This window comes from Salmo trutta, chromosome 10 (genome assembly GCF_901001165.1).
Source record: "Salmo trutta chromosome 10, fSalTru1.1, whole genome shotgun sequence".
Classification (NCBI taxonomy): domain Eukaryota; kingdom Metazoa; phylum Chordata; class Actinopteri; order Salmoniformes; family Salmonidae; genus Salmo; species Salmo trutta.
Window position 1 is genome coordinate 7,498,707 of NC_042966.1, and position 15,240 is coordinate 7,513,946.

Below are 15,240 nucleotides of genomic sequence, written 5' to 3' on the forward strand. Positions count from 1 at the left end.
ATTTGGACTTGTGGTTTTGACTTAATTCTCTGTACAAGCCAATGATTATGACAGCGATTATCTAACTTTAAACTAATATATTGTGCCACTGCCCCAAGGCGATTGAAGTTCAATATGTAGCCTAGATGTAGCCTAGTAGGCTCACGTTAACTAGCTAGCTAACTTAACTGGTTCATTGTTGCCTATGCAAGGAAGTTAGTCTTTTAAGTGTTTTAGCTAGGTAGCCTATGAAAACAAAAACTTAAAGGGTACAGGGCCATAGACTGTTTTGCCAACATGAAAGAGAAGAGGTCAGGATTGGCGTTTAACTAGTCTACAAGTAGGGTGAGTCCCCCCAAAAAATGTTTTACTTGTGCGCGCACATAAGCACGCACGCATGCACACAGAAATTAGTACCATGGACAGCCACATGATATTTAGCAACATTGATTGGACTAAGTAGTTTTTGGTATCTTGAAGTTTATTTTCACTGTATTAAACTAAGCATGTGTAACCTTGTTGATTTAATGATGTTCAAATATTTAAGTTGAAATGGTGCTGGAATAACGGAGGCAGTGCTCCCGTTGTCTTTTCGCCGACTTGCTTTAACTCCATGTTTCTAAATCAGTAGTTGTTTAGTAAACTGTTGAAAACATTAACTTGCTTGACCATGCTGCAGGTCACATAACTGTTTGTTACATGCAATATTTGCTTGGTGGACTTCACAGGACAGATGTTGCTCTGATTTGTGATCAAATCAAATTGTATTTGTCACATGCGCCGAATACAACAGGTGTAGACCTTACAGTGAAATGCTTACTTACAAGCCCTTAACGAACAATGCAGTTTTAAGAAAAATACCTAAAAAAAAGAAGAAATAAAAGTAACAAATAATTAAGAGCAACAGTAAAATAACAATAGCGAGGCTATATACAGGGGGTATCGGTACAGAGTCAATGTGCGGGGCACTGGTTAGTCGAGGTAATTGAGGTAATATATACATGTAGATAGAGTTATTAAAGTGACTTATGCAAAGATAATAACAGAGAGTAGCAGCAGCGTAAAAAGAGGGGGACTAGAAGCTGTTTAGAAGCCTCTTGGACCTAGACTTGGCGCTCCGGTATCGCTTGCCGTGCAGTAGCAGAGAGAACAGTCTGTGACTAGGGTGGCTGGAGTCTTTGACAATTTTTAGGGCTTTCCTCTGACACCTCCAGGTAAAGAGGTCCTGGATGGCAGGAAGCTTGGCCCCAGTGATGTACTCTCTGTAGTGCCTTGCGGTCGGAGGCCGAGCAGTTGCCATACCAGGCAGTGATGCAACCAGTCAGGATGCTCTCGATGGTTCAGCTTTAGAACCTTTTGAGGATCTGAGGACCCATGCCAAATCTTTTCAGTCTCCTAAGGAGGAATAGGTTTTGTTGTGCCATCTTCACGACTGTCTTGGTGAGCTTGGACCATGTTAGTTTGTCGGTGATGTGGAACCAAGGAAGCTCTCAACTACACTACAGCCCCGTCATGAGAATGGGGGCATGCTCGGTACTCCTTTTCCTGTAGTCCACAATCATCTCCTTAGTCTTGATCACGTTAAGGGAGATGTTGGTGTCCTGGCACCACACGGCCAGGTCTCTGACCTCCTCCCTATATGCTGTCTTGTCGTTGTTGGTGAGTGAACAGGGAGTACAGGAAGGGACTGGGCCCCCGTGTTGAGGATCAGCGTGGCGGATATGTTGTTACCTACACTTACCACCTAGGGGCGGCCCGTCAGGAAGTCCTGAGACGTCATGGCTTCAGTTCATTTCAGGAGAAAGTTGACAATGGTAGTGGAGTGGAGTAGTCATCACCTCTTAATCATGGAACATCAGGGGACATAGCTGTAAATACAAATAGCAGATACATTCCATTACAGCTGCGCCAACGTAGGTTTGGACAACGAGTTTCTCTATGAAGTTATACTCAGACATCTCAAAATTCATAAAGTCAAACACAGACTGCGCATCTCACCCACTTGACACATCAAAGTATCTCAAGAAACATTCCTGAATGAAGCCCTGATCATCCACATACCTGACGATAACTGACAACTGCAAGCAGACTGGTGCAGTTTGAACCCATTCAAACTGCAGCTACCTTATATTTGTTCATATAAATTATATTTAGTCTAGATTCAGAGGGGTATTTCCTCTACCCAGACACAGACAACAACTGATAGACAATAGAACTCACAGGGCTGAGCTTGCTTTATGCATGTTTGCATCATGCAGGCCTATGCAACTGTAGGCCTTATAAAAATAAATGACTCACATCTGCCATCACTATTATGTTGATTGATTCATTCCAGGTAATAATTTTCTCCTGACACCCAAATGGACTATAAATACATAACGTTACCAATTAGTTACCCTGACCAGATGGGCAGAGCACATAGGCTGTATGCAGCTGCTCTTATTAGTAGTCTTCAGTTGATCAGACTGAAAAATAGTCTTGTTTTCATCCCATACAGCATGTCAGATTTCTAATGTTTAGGTGTCGCCTAGGCTGCTGCAACATTTATGTCATGAGTTTTTGCTTGTGTCTGTCCGGAGTGATTGTGTTATCTTTGATAAATAAATACTGGAGGAAAGTGCAAAGCCTACTTGAGCGCACGCTACAAAATGTGCTGCATCAATCTCTCTCCTTAATCTAACTTTTAATGGATGATGCGATGGAAGGTACCAAATCATTCTGAATTGTTTTCGACATCCCAGAAAAGATGTTCAGCATGTAAAGTATCATAACATGCAATTACAGGTGGCTTGATAATAGGCTCCCTGTAAACCAGCTATACATTTGATACCAGTTGGTATTGAACGCCCTCACCTTTTCATCCTTCTTCATTAAACTGATCTCAGGCAGAGATAGACCCTCACTTTTAATTCCCTCCTTTTCCGTGTACCCCAGTGAATGAAAGGGGTTCTTAAACAAATAGTCCACCACATTTTCGGTAGCGTTGGCCATTCTACCATTCTGTCAGAGAAAACTGCACACTCGCGCTGGTAGCTAGCTAGCTACTGAAGTTAGGAAGGCAAATTTAAATAAATTGCACTAACTTGACACAAAAATAAAGTTCTAAACCCAAGAAAACAATGTATAATATACCTCCTTGTCACGACTTCCGCTGAAGTCGGTCCCTCTCCTTGTTCGGGCGGCGTTCGGCAGTCGACGTCACTGGCCTTCTAGCCATCGCCGATCCACTTTTCATTTTCCATTTGTTTTGTCTTTGTTTTACACACCTGGTTTCAATTCCCCAATTACATGTTCATTATTTAACCCTCTGTTTTCCCCATGGTTTTTGTGCGTGATTGTTTTATGTATGTTCGGTCCGTTATTGTGGGCTCAGACATGTTATTGGAATATTTGAGTAAAGTTACTTGTGTTACTCATCTCTGCTGTCCTGCGCCTGACTCCTCTGCACCAGCCACACCCAGACCACTACATTCCTCCATCTCCTGTAATTTGAAAAAACGCATTTGAATTGAATAATGTCCCAAAAATGCTCAACTATTACTCTTCACTCTTAATCTCTATCCAACAATGTCACCACGCTTCACAACACATAGAACCCCCATAATGCTCTGTGGCACAATCCCAATACAACACACTAGGTTCATTCTCTGATCCTACATCTATGATTGGATGGACAACATGTCAGTTCATATTGTAAAAGCTTTGATTGATTCCTGACATTTAATCCTAGTAAGAATTCCCTGTTTTAGGTCAGTTAGGATCACCACTTTATTTTAAGAATGTGAAATGTCAGAATAATAGTAGAGAGAATAATTTATTTCAGCTTTTATTTCTTTCATCACATTCCCAGTGGGTCAGAAGTTTACATACACTCAATTAGTATTTGGTAGCATTGCCTTTAAATTGTTCAACTTGGGTCAAACGTTTTGGGTAGCCTTCCACAAGCTTCCCACAATAAGTTGGGTGAATTTTGGCCCATTCCTCCTGACAGAGTTGGTGTAACTGAGTCAGGTTTGTAGGCTTCCTTGCTCGCACATGCTTTTTCAGTTATGCCCACAAGTTTTCTATAGGATTGAGGTCAGGGCTTTGTGATGGCCACTCTAATACCTTGACTTTGTTGTCCTTAAGCCATTTTGCCACAACTTGGTAAGTATGCTTGGGGTCATTGTTCATTTGGAAGACCCATTTGCGACCCAGCTTTAACTTCCTGACTGATGTCTTGAGATGTTGCTTCAATATATCCACATAATTTTCCTTCCTCGTGATGTGAAGTGCACCAGTCCCTCCTGTAGCGTACTATTGTTTGTACAGATGAACGTGGTACCTTCAGGCGTTTGGAAATTGCTCCCAAGGATGAACCAGACTTGTGGAGGTCTACAATTTTTTTTCTGAGGTCTTGGCTGATTTCTTTTGATTTTCCCATGATGTCAAGCACATCCACAGGTACACCTCCAATTGACTCAAATTATGTCAATTAGCCTATCAGAAGCTTCTAAAGCCATGACATCATTTTCTGGAATTTTCCAAGTTGTTTAAGGGCACAGTCAACTTAGTGTATGTAAACTTCTGACCCACTAGAATTGTGATACAGTGAATTAATTATAAGTGAAATAATCTGTCTGTAAACAATTGTTGGAAAAATGTCCTAACTGACTTGCCAAAACTATAGTTTGTTAACAAGAAATTTGTGGAGTGGTTGAAAACACGTTTTTAGTGACATATGAGCCTAAGTGTATGTAAACTTCCGACTTCAACTGTATGTACTGTCACTGTGGGGACGACGTCATCGACGCACTTATTGATGAAGCCAGTGACTGATGTTGTGTACTCCTCAATGCCATCGGAAAAATCGCGGAACATATTACAGCGTGTGCTAGCAAAACAGTCCTATAGCTAGCATCTGCTTTCTTATTGACCGAGTCACTGGTGCGTCCTACTTTAATTTTAGCTTGTAAGCAGGAATCAGGGGGATAGAATTTTGTGATGAAACAAACGTATGTAGAGTTGAATTTATTCCGGCATTGTGTGACTGTTGTCTTTTTGTTGTCACTGCCTTATTGTATATCACGCTGGCATATGAACGAATGGGTTATAGAGCAAACAATGCAATTATCACAACATAGGTTGTAATATAGCTTTTTTACTGGCTTGGCTTCCCCAGTGATGTTACCCACACACCGTCACTGACTATTCTATGTGTCTGTTAAATATTTACATTGTGCTGGTATTGAAAATACTGCAGAGGGCTTGTCCACTCCATAATGTGATAACAGTTGGAATTTCACTCTTTGACATCCCCCCCCTCCCTCACATCTCCCGAGTGGCGAAGTGGTCTAAGGCACTGCTTCTCAGTGCAAGATGCGTCACTGCAGTCCCTGGTTGAAGTCCAGGCTGCATCAAATCCGGCCGTGATTGGGAGTCCCATAGGGCGGCGCACAATTGGCCCAGCGTCGTCCGGGTTTGGCAGGGGTAGGCCGTCATTGTAAGTAACAATTTGTTCTTCATTGACTTGCCTAGTTAAATAAAGGTTAAACAAAAATAACAAAAGTAAAAATCTCCCTTTTGAGATGGTTTGTGCCAAGGTTCTAGTTCTTTCCATTGTGTAGAAGTGCCCATTTAGACAGACAGAGGAGGTCCAATTATGTGTCAGTGGCCCCTTGAAGCGGAGGCTGACACTAGTGGGAATTCTAGTGGGAATTCTCTTATGGCCTCTGAGCAGCATTGTGATAGCTGAACAATTAGTCCTAACTACTGTAATGTGTTATGGTGTTTATCACCTGCGGAGTTGCATACAGTAAACCGGCACTTCAACAATGGCTGGTGCTCACAATAGGCCTCTCTAATCCATGTATGTATTCCATGTGTGTTTATCAACCAGGATTCACACCCAGCACTAACGCACCTGATGGAAATACTGTCAAAGGATTAATGATAAGTTTAATAGTTGGATCAGGTGTGTGAGTACGGAGCTGGAACAAAAATGTTTCACCCTGTCGGTCTCCGGGGCTGGAGTTGAGGAATATAACCTAATTCCTTTCCCTGGATACTAAATCATTGTTGTGGAAAGAGAGAACAATAATATTTGTTGTGATTTGTTAATAATATAATCATATTATAGCACCATAGCCACAGGAAGTTGTTTGGGGGTGGCGATGCTGACATTTCTTTTGGTCTGCGCTACAGGTGGCTGGCTATATTGGTCTGCTAATACAGGACTAGTAAAGGCCCAGTGAACTACTTAAAATATATATTAATATTTTTTGTTTTTTCATTCAGATTTTTCAGAGGGTGCTGCAGCATCCTCATCATTCCTACTTCCTGCGGCTATGTATAGCACACACCTATAGGGTTTATCAATGTAAGTTTCCCCTGGCACTATTTTTCTTTGTTTTCATTTGTGTGATTATATCTCTATTAAGAGTCAAGGTGGACAGAATGTATACCTCATCCAAAGGATGTACCTATTGACTATGAGTAATTGGGATGAGAGAGCGATGTTGGGAGAGAGAGAGAGGGAGGAAGAGATTTTGAGTGAAAGGCGGTCCAAGTTCCGTGCCATGCTTAGAGCCCAAGGTCGGCAGGGTGGTTGCAAAAGTTTACACAGCCGGGGGGCCTGGGCAGAGACAAGGGGGGGATCGGGGAGGTTGGTAGGGTGACTAGTTTGAGACACTCAAACAGGGAGGGGACAGGTACGACAGTGAATGCCCGCTCTGTGTTCTGTTGCCATGGCTCACTCGAAGAGGATATGTACCTTTTTACTCGCCGCTCAAGCTTACTGTCGAGGTAAGAGCCCTAGTCCTTCTCTTCTCTTCCTTCCTCTCCTATCCTCTCAGACTAGGTAGAGTGGAAGGTTGGGACTACAGTATATGGTACCGGCCTGCAGCTCCAACTGTTTGACTGACTCTGATTTTCAACTTTTCTTAGAATGTTTCGTGCTTTACAATTACTGTAGCTGCTGTCCAAAAAGCACATCATAGTACAACAAAACTTCTAGTAGCTGATCTGCTTCTTTTGCATGGGTCCAATTAATCCTACTAATATCTACTTTCAAATCCTCTCACTACCTCTGAAGGCTCCATATATGAAACAGGGAAACAGGGGTGTCTGGTGATCAGTCATTGATCAGTAACGTAGCCATTCATTCAGCTAATAGAATGGCCTGTTTGCTCTGTGGAGGTTAGTATGACTCAGGGATGATAAGAAAGTCTGGATGTGCTGTGCTTGTGTTATTTTCCTAGTAGTCTGGGTAAAGTATGTGAGTGTGTGTTTCAGTGGCGTACCGCAGCTGGTACTGTATAGTGGTCCTCTATCATTTTAAAACCATTTATTGTCAACAGATAGAACTCACAGGTCTGAATTACATTATCTTCCATTTTTTTAAGTTCCATCCTTGTGCCAGGGTGACGTAAAATGCTTCAATTATTATCACAGTATAATTCAGATATAGTACGGCCTGCACTCCGGAACCTTCTAATACTTTCAAGGGAGCTTAATAAGTGGGAGAAAGAGAGAGGGAGTTACATGAAAAGATAGATTTAAATAAGGAGCTTGTATAATTTGTGTAATCCTCTTATAGTACCCTATTTCTGCTTAAAATGTTACACATTTTAATGTATGGTCGACCGAATGTATTAATGTACTGTATTATCATTGTGTCACACCAAAAGCAAACATTGCCCTACAATAGTAAAGGTTCTAGTTCTTTCCTTTTTCAACAGACCTGACTAGACAGGTTTGCTGTAAGCGTTACAGTGCTGCTGAGAAGAAATGAACCACATCCTCATTCATCAACCCATCCCCTCACTCTTTCTCTCTTCCTCCCACTCCCTCTCTCTCTCTCCCTGTCCTCTCTTCTTCTCTACCCCCTCCCTCTTTATCCCCCTCCATCTCTTTCTTTCTCTCTCTCTCTCCACTCATCTCTCCTTCTCTTTCCCCCTACTACTTGTACCCCCTACTCTTTTTCTGTCCCTCTCTCCCCCTTCAGGGAAAAGGCTCGTCTGGCGACAGACTCAGAGCTGGACCAGGACCTCAGTGAGCTGCTGGGCCTGGGGAGCAGCGACACCCTCACCAATGGTAACCGTGCCAACGGGGAGGCCGCTAAGCGCCTGGCCAAACGCCTCTTCACCCTGGACGGCTTCAGGAAGTCTGACGTGGCCCGCCACCTCAGCAAAAAGTGAGCTCCTGGCACCTAGCCAATCCCTCTCTTTACTATGCGCTGCTATACATTGTCAATGCTATATATAGTGCATATACTGCTATAATAAGCCTGGTCTGGAACTTATCTTAAACGTCTGTCTTCCTCCGCGGCCCTAAGTTTTTGTCCCCAAGGCTCAAACCGACTGTGCTGTGTGACTGATTAACATGTTTCTCTCTCTCTCTCTCTCTCTCTCTCTCTCTCTCTCTCTCTCTCTCTCTCTCTCTCTCTCTCTCTCACTCTCTCACTCTCTCACTCTCTCTCACTCTCTCACTCACCCCAGCAATGACTTCAGTTGTATGGTTGCAGAAGAGTATCTACACTTCTTTAACTTCAAGGGTCTTGCTGTGGACCAGGCTCTGAGGTGAGGGGTTCAGACTGACTGACTTGTTCAACTCGAAAAACAAACACCCTTTCCATAAATTGGTTCTTGATGACTGGATTTCTAGACATTACAAACATTGTTTTGGATAAGTTGCCTTAAAAGGGATGCTGGGCTTCATTTTGTATTCCATTGATCCATTCGCTGTAGTTAGTATATGGTAATACTGCTCTCTGGTGGCAAGTTGAGTGATGGCAGCTTAATATGCCAATAGTGTTTATATCACATAAATAACACTCCTAAATAAATGAATCAAGGGCTTGGTGATTAATTAAGAAGTTGAATGAGGTGAATAAGTGCGTAATGAGGTACGTTTCCGCTGGTCTGGAACCTAAAAATTGCCACCCTGAGGATACTGGATACTTGATTGGGGTTGAGAAACAGTGTAATCCTGCTTAATGTGTGTGTATGTGTGTTCCAGAGCCTTTCTCAGACAGTTTTCCCTGATGGGGGAGACTCAGGAGAGAGAGCGGGTGCTGGCTCACTTCTCCAGGAGATACCTGCACTGTAACCCCAAACTTATACCCTCTGAGGGTAAGAGGACAGTACTGTCAAATGTCTACTATAGCTACTATAGAACTATGACAGTCGTCATGTTAATAATAGATGCAGTGGTGTAAAGTACTTAAGTAAAAATACTTGAAAGTGCTACTTAAGTCGTTTTTGGGGGTATCTGTACTTTACTATTTATCAAAAAAATATTTTACCTCACTACATTCCTGTTTTCTCCCCAATTTTGTGGTATCCAATTGGTAGTTACAGTCTTGTCTCATCGCTGCAACTCCCGTACGGACTCAGGAGAGGCGAAACTTGAGAGCTATGCGTTCTCCGAATCACAACCCAACCAAGCCACACTGCTCCTTGACACAATGCCCACTTAACCCGGAAGCCAGCTGCACCAATGTGTCGGAGGAAACACCGTACACCTGGCTACCGTGTCAGTCTGCACTGCGCCCGGCCAGCCATAGGAGTCGCTAGTGAGCGATGGGACAAGGACATCCCTGCCGGCCAAACCCTCCCCTAACCCGGACGACACTGGGCCAATTGTGCGCCGCCCCATGGGTCTCCCGATCGCGGCCGGCTGCGACAGAGCCTGGACTCGAAGCCAGAATCTCTAGTTGCACAGCTAGCACTCCGATGCAGTGCCTTAGACCACTTCACTACATTCCTAAAGAAAAGAATGTACTTTTTACTCCATACATTTTCCCTGACACCCAAAAGTACTTAAGTTATATTCTGAATGCTTAGCAGGACTGGAAAATGGTCCAATTCACGCACTTATCAAGAGAACATCCCTGGTCATCCCTACTGGCTTTGGTCTGGCGGACTCACTAAATACACATGCTTCGTTTGTAAATTATGTCCAAGTGTTGGGGCGAGACCCTGGCTATCCGTAAATACATTTAAAAAAACATACAAATTGTGCCGTCTGGTTTGCTTACTATGATCAATTTGAAATGATTTATACTTTTACTTTTGATACTTAAGTATATTTTTGCAATTACATTTACTTTTGATACTTAAATATATTTGAAACCAAATACTTTTAGACTTTTACTCAAGTAGTATTTTACTGGGTTACTTTTCATTTTCTACTAAGATATCTTTACTTTTACACAAGTATGAAAATTGGGTACTTTTTCCACCACTGAATAGATGGATATGTGTCTTCCTTATCCAGATGGTGTCCATACCTTGACCTGTGCCCTGATGCTGCTAAACACAGACCTGCATGGCCATGTAAGTAGAGTTCAGTCTCTGTGTGTGTGCATATGTGCGCGTGTGTGCGTGCATGAGTGTTAGGTGAGTTCAGCCTAGAGTTTAGAGTCGAGACAATTTTCAGAGATCAATCCCCCCAGGTTCCACTGACTCAGTACAATGGTAGTTATGGGGAAAAAGCCCCAGACTGATCGAAGGCTGATCTGGGACCAGCCTCCTGATTACAATGTGCTCCACACTCTATCATAAATCCAGTCCATATCAAGCTGTAGACTGATTTCAGTATAACTCTAAATCTAGGCCATCTACAGCTGCATGGTGTGATGTGCAGCCTCTGCAAATGATTACAGATAGTTAAGTCAGAGCCATTTATATAATATATGGATACATTTAGCTCTGGTTGAAAGGGCTAGAGCTAGCTGGATGAAAAACCCACTCTCTCTATTGAGAGATGCCAGGCTGATATACAGCCTTCAGTGTATTCATCCCCCTCGACTTATTCCACATTTTGTTGTTTTACAGCCTGAATTCAATATGTATTCAATATATACTTATGTAAATTAGATATTTCTGTATTTCATTTTCAATACATTTACAAACATTTCTAAAAACATATTTCCACTTTGTCATTATGGGGTGTTGTGTGTAGATGGGTGAGAATGTTTCTGAATTCAGGCTGTAACACAAACACATTTGGAAAAAGTGAAGACGTACGATTACTTTCTGAATGCACTGTAGCGCTGTGCTTCATCATCATCATCATTCATCATCGTAGTCACCAATGTCGTCATCTTCATCTTCTTCATCATCATCATCATCAATGGAGTCATCCTGATCATCATCATCATAGTCCCCAGCATCTTCTTCTTCCTCTTTATCGTCATTGACTTGCTCTTTTCATCAATATTTCCCCTATCTGTGAAAGTCCTCAGCCTGAAGTGTCTCCACTTGCGCTGCTGAAAAGCTAGATTTTTGATGGCAGGACTGAGTAGGACGCTTCAGGAGGGTGGTGACGTGTGTTTGTGAGGCAGAGGTCCTGGTTTGAGCCTCGGTATGAGCCGAATCAGGAGGAAGTGATACTCGCAAAGCAAGCACCGTGACGTCTTTTGCACAGTCTTCCTCTTAACACTCAGCTCATCAGCTAGATTAAATCATTTGGATGAGGTCCCTGAATGTAATTTCTCCCCATAACATCCTTCAAAGACGAATTCTAATATAGCTGTCGGAGAGCTGCAGAAGGTCTGATGAATTATAAAAATCTGTGAATGGATTTGTGGTTCAAATATTTTTGATGACTGATGTTAGTGATACTTTTTAAGGATTATATGTATATATAGCATAGTAGTCTCAGAAATCCCAGAGCTAGGGCAAGAGTACTAGGTCAGGAAATGATGTAGGATTTTCTTGGCCAATTCAGGGAGGGTGCTCTTCAGACAGACAACTCTTCCAACAAATCACAAGTTTGGCGTAGACGGGCTTCAAAATAATCCCCTCTGAAACGTGACCGACGTCGACATGCAATGAGCACGCAGATGGCTAGGCACATTTTTTCCACAGTCAGTCAGTGGTTGTAAACTTGTAACTTCATGGCTCATGCAAACTACTCACCTGCAAAATATACTCATTGAATATATCCTCCGCGAGCTCCATCTAGCTAACTACCGGAAATGTTTATAGCAGAGCTCTGGACGGATTTATGAGGCACATAACTCCGCCCTTTCGTCTCTCCCAAATTGACGTTGGCTTAAATACAGACATGTACTATATGCTGGAAAATTGGTACATTTGTGGGAGGCAACCCGTCTGTCTAGAGAGACTAATAGCATAGAGTAAGTACTGTGTGTCATGTTTTTCAGAACATTGGCAAAAGGATGTCCTGCACACAGTTCATTGGCAACCTGGAGGGTCTGAATGAGGGTCAAGACTTTTCCAAAGACCTTCTGAAGGTGAGTCACTGTAATGTACATTGCTATAAACACACACACACGCATACACACATATGCACACAAGCACTGATGCACATGTATGCACAAGCACATGGACACACAGACACATGCCACAGCGAGTGTGTTTGTGTGTCCTGCTGAGTGCTCTGTGTTGTTGTGCCATGGTATTCTGTACAGTAGCTCGGTCAGCTGGCCTCCGTGTGTCCCCTGAGTCCACCTACCACGGCTCTGCCTCGGTCACCATTTCCTCTAGCACAATTCGGCATGTTGCGGGGTGGTGTGGGTTGGTGGAGGCTAATTGTTATGTTGTCTATAAGACATACTGTATCTCCCCTCCGGGGCATCTGCGCTCAAGATCAGACAACATTAGATTATGATATTAGGTTATTCTTGTTGTGGGCAACATAATGGGATTAGGCCCATCTGGGGGACTTAATTTAGAACCAACAGGCACACTAGTGGATGCCAGATGAGCTAAATCAGTGGGTTGCCTGCTGTTGACATGGCTAATGATGATGCGTTTTATTAATTTTGTCTGCAAAGCGTTCCCTCAACACAATTCCCCAGAGCATAAGTCAACAAGTTGTAATGATGTATCTATAATACATGAGGGAGAAAGGGAGGCATGGAATATTTTTCGCCCAGAAATGAAGGGGTATGAATTCTAAAACGACTGCTTTTTGCTGTGAAAGACACAGAGAGAGAGAGAGACCGAGAGAGAGACAGAAAGACTTCTTGTTGCCACAAGGGCAACCAGTGAAAAACAAACACAACCCATATTTATGTTGATTTATTTTCCCTTTTGTACTTTCACTATTTGCAAATAATTTGACATTTGTAATGCCTTTATTCTTTTGGAACTTTTGAGTGTAATGTTTACTGTAAATGTTTGTTTATTATCTACTTCACTTGCTTTGGCAATGTTAACATACGTTTCCCATGCCAATAAAGCCTTAAATTGAATTGAGAGACAGAGAGAGAATGACATTATTTTCAGACCACAGCAAAATTACAGCCTACTTGAACAGAGCAATACTCAAACATGAGGCATCAAAGCCCAACAAACTGCATGCTATTAAGAAATGCTATAGATTAAAGAAAGAGTGTCGAAATCTACCAAAGAACAGTTGGCCAAAAACAAATCCAATCCCTCCTAGATGACATTCTGGGCAAACTGTTTATTGTAATAGTAAAGGTGTAAACTTAGCAGTTGAATGCCTGAACAGTATATTTGTCATATCAAATGTTTAAAAAAATACTAGCAGAAAACCAAAACCAAAATTACAGCATTTATAAGGGCACAACGCGAGACCCAAATGCAGACACAGGAGGCAGATGGTTGAGCTCCAATATATATTATAACAAAGGGAGTAGGCAAAAGCAGGTCAGAGACAGGCGAGAGTTCATAAACCAGGTCAGAGTCCAAACAATACCAGACGATAGGCAGTCTCGAGGTCAGGCCAGACAGGGGTCAGAAACCAGATCCAGTCCAAAACAGTACAAGGGGATAGGCAGGCTGTTAGTCAGAACAGGCAGAGCGGTCAGGCAGGCGGGTACGGAGTCAGGACAGGCAAGGGTCGAAACCAGGAGGACTAGAAACAAACAGAGACTGGGCAAAACAGGAGCAAGGAAATCCTCTGGTTGACTTGGCAAGTGGCACAGAGAGACAGGAAACACAGGGATAAATACACCTGGGATAATAAGTGACACCTGGAGGGAGTGGAGACAATCACAAGGACAGGTGAACCAGATCAGGGTGTGACAGCGTTGAGAAATGGTTTGATGAAGAGTGCAAAAGCCTAAGAAAGAAATGTAGAAACCTTTCCAACCAAAAACAAAGACGCATAAAACCAGAACATACGCTAATATTATGGGGAAACACTAAAACCGTACAAAAATACAGTAAGAAAAATGAAGGAACAGCACGTCAGAATGTGATTGAAGAATCACTTCTGGGAAAATTGGAAAACACTGAACAAACAACAGCACGAAGAGCTAGAAAAGGGGAAATGTATGAATTAACCACTTCTCAAACCTTTTCAGCCATATACTATAACAAAGAACCAAGAGCAAAAACATATACATGACAATTTACAAATCTTAAAATCAGCTATTAAAGACTACCAGAACCCATTGAATTTTCCAATTACATTGAGTGAACTACATTTACATTTAAGTCATTTAGCAGACGCTCTTATCCAGAGCGACTTACAACTACAGGACAAAATGCCAACCTTCCAACCCAAAAAGGCCTGTGGTGTTGATGGTATCCTAAATGAAATGATAAATATACAGACCACAAATTCAAAGTGGCTATACTCAAACTCTTCAATATTATCCTCAGCTCTGGCATCTTTCTGAATATTTGGAACCAAGGTCTGATCAGACCAATCCAAAAAAGTGGAGACAAATCTGACCTCAATAATTACAGTGAATGTGTCAACAGTATCCTCAACAGCACACTCCAACATTTCCTGAGTGAAAACAATGTCCTGAGCAAATTTGCTTCTTACCAAAATACCATATGACAGAACACATATACACTCTGCACGCCCTAATTGACAAACAAACAAAACAAAAGCAAAGACTTCTCATGCTTTGTGCATTTCAAAAATGCTTTTGACTCAATTTGGCATAAATTCATTCCAGACACCATTGCCCTAGAGCATACAAAGAATCACACATACCTCAGCCTAAACATCAGCACCACAGGTAACTGGCAAACATCAGCACCACAGGTAACTAGCAAACATCAGCACCACAGGTAACTAGCAAACATCAGCACCACAGGTAACTAGCAAACATCAGCACCACAGGTAACTAGCAAACATCAGCACCACAGGTAACTAGCAAACATCAGCACCACAGGTAACTAGCAAACATCAGCACCACAGGTAACTGGCCTTCTACGCCATCAAAAGGAGCATACAATTTGACATCCCAATTAGGATCTGGCAAAAAATACTCCAATCAGTTATAGGACTCATTGCCGTCTATGGCAGTAAGATCTGAGGTCTGTT

General features: G+C 42.4%; 1 protein-coding gene across 4 annotated transcripts in view; it reads left to right on the top strand.

The window, feature by feature from the left end:
* LOC115201014 (PH and SEC7 domain-containing protein 1) overlaps window positions 1-15,240 on the top strand; it is a 112,867-nt gene that overhangs the window by 43,307 nt on the left and 54,320 nt on the right. For all 4 annotated transcript variants that reach the window (XM_029764200.1, XM_029764202.1, XM_029764201.1 and 1 more), the window contains 5 exons: window positions 7,964-8,152; window positions 8,457-8,537; window positions 8,977-9,089; window positions 10,237-10,295; window positions 12,131-12,220. In XM_029764200.1, coding sequence (XP_029620060.1) covers window positions 7,964-8,152; window positions 8,457-8,537; window positions 8,977-9,089; window positions 10,237-10,295; window positions 12,131-12,220 — 532 coding nt within the window. The remainder of the gene's footprint in view (window positions 1-7,963; window positions 8,153-8,456; window positions 8,538-8,976; window positions 9,090-10,236; window positions 10,296-12,130; window positions 12,221-15,240) is intronic.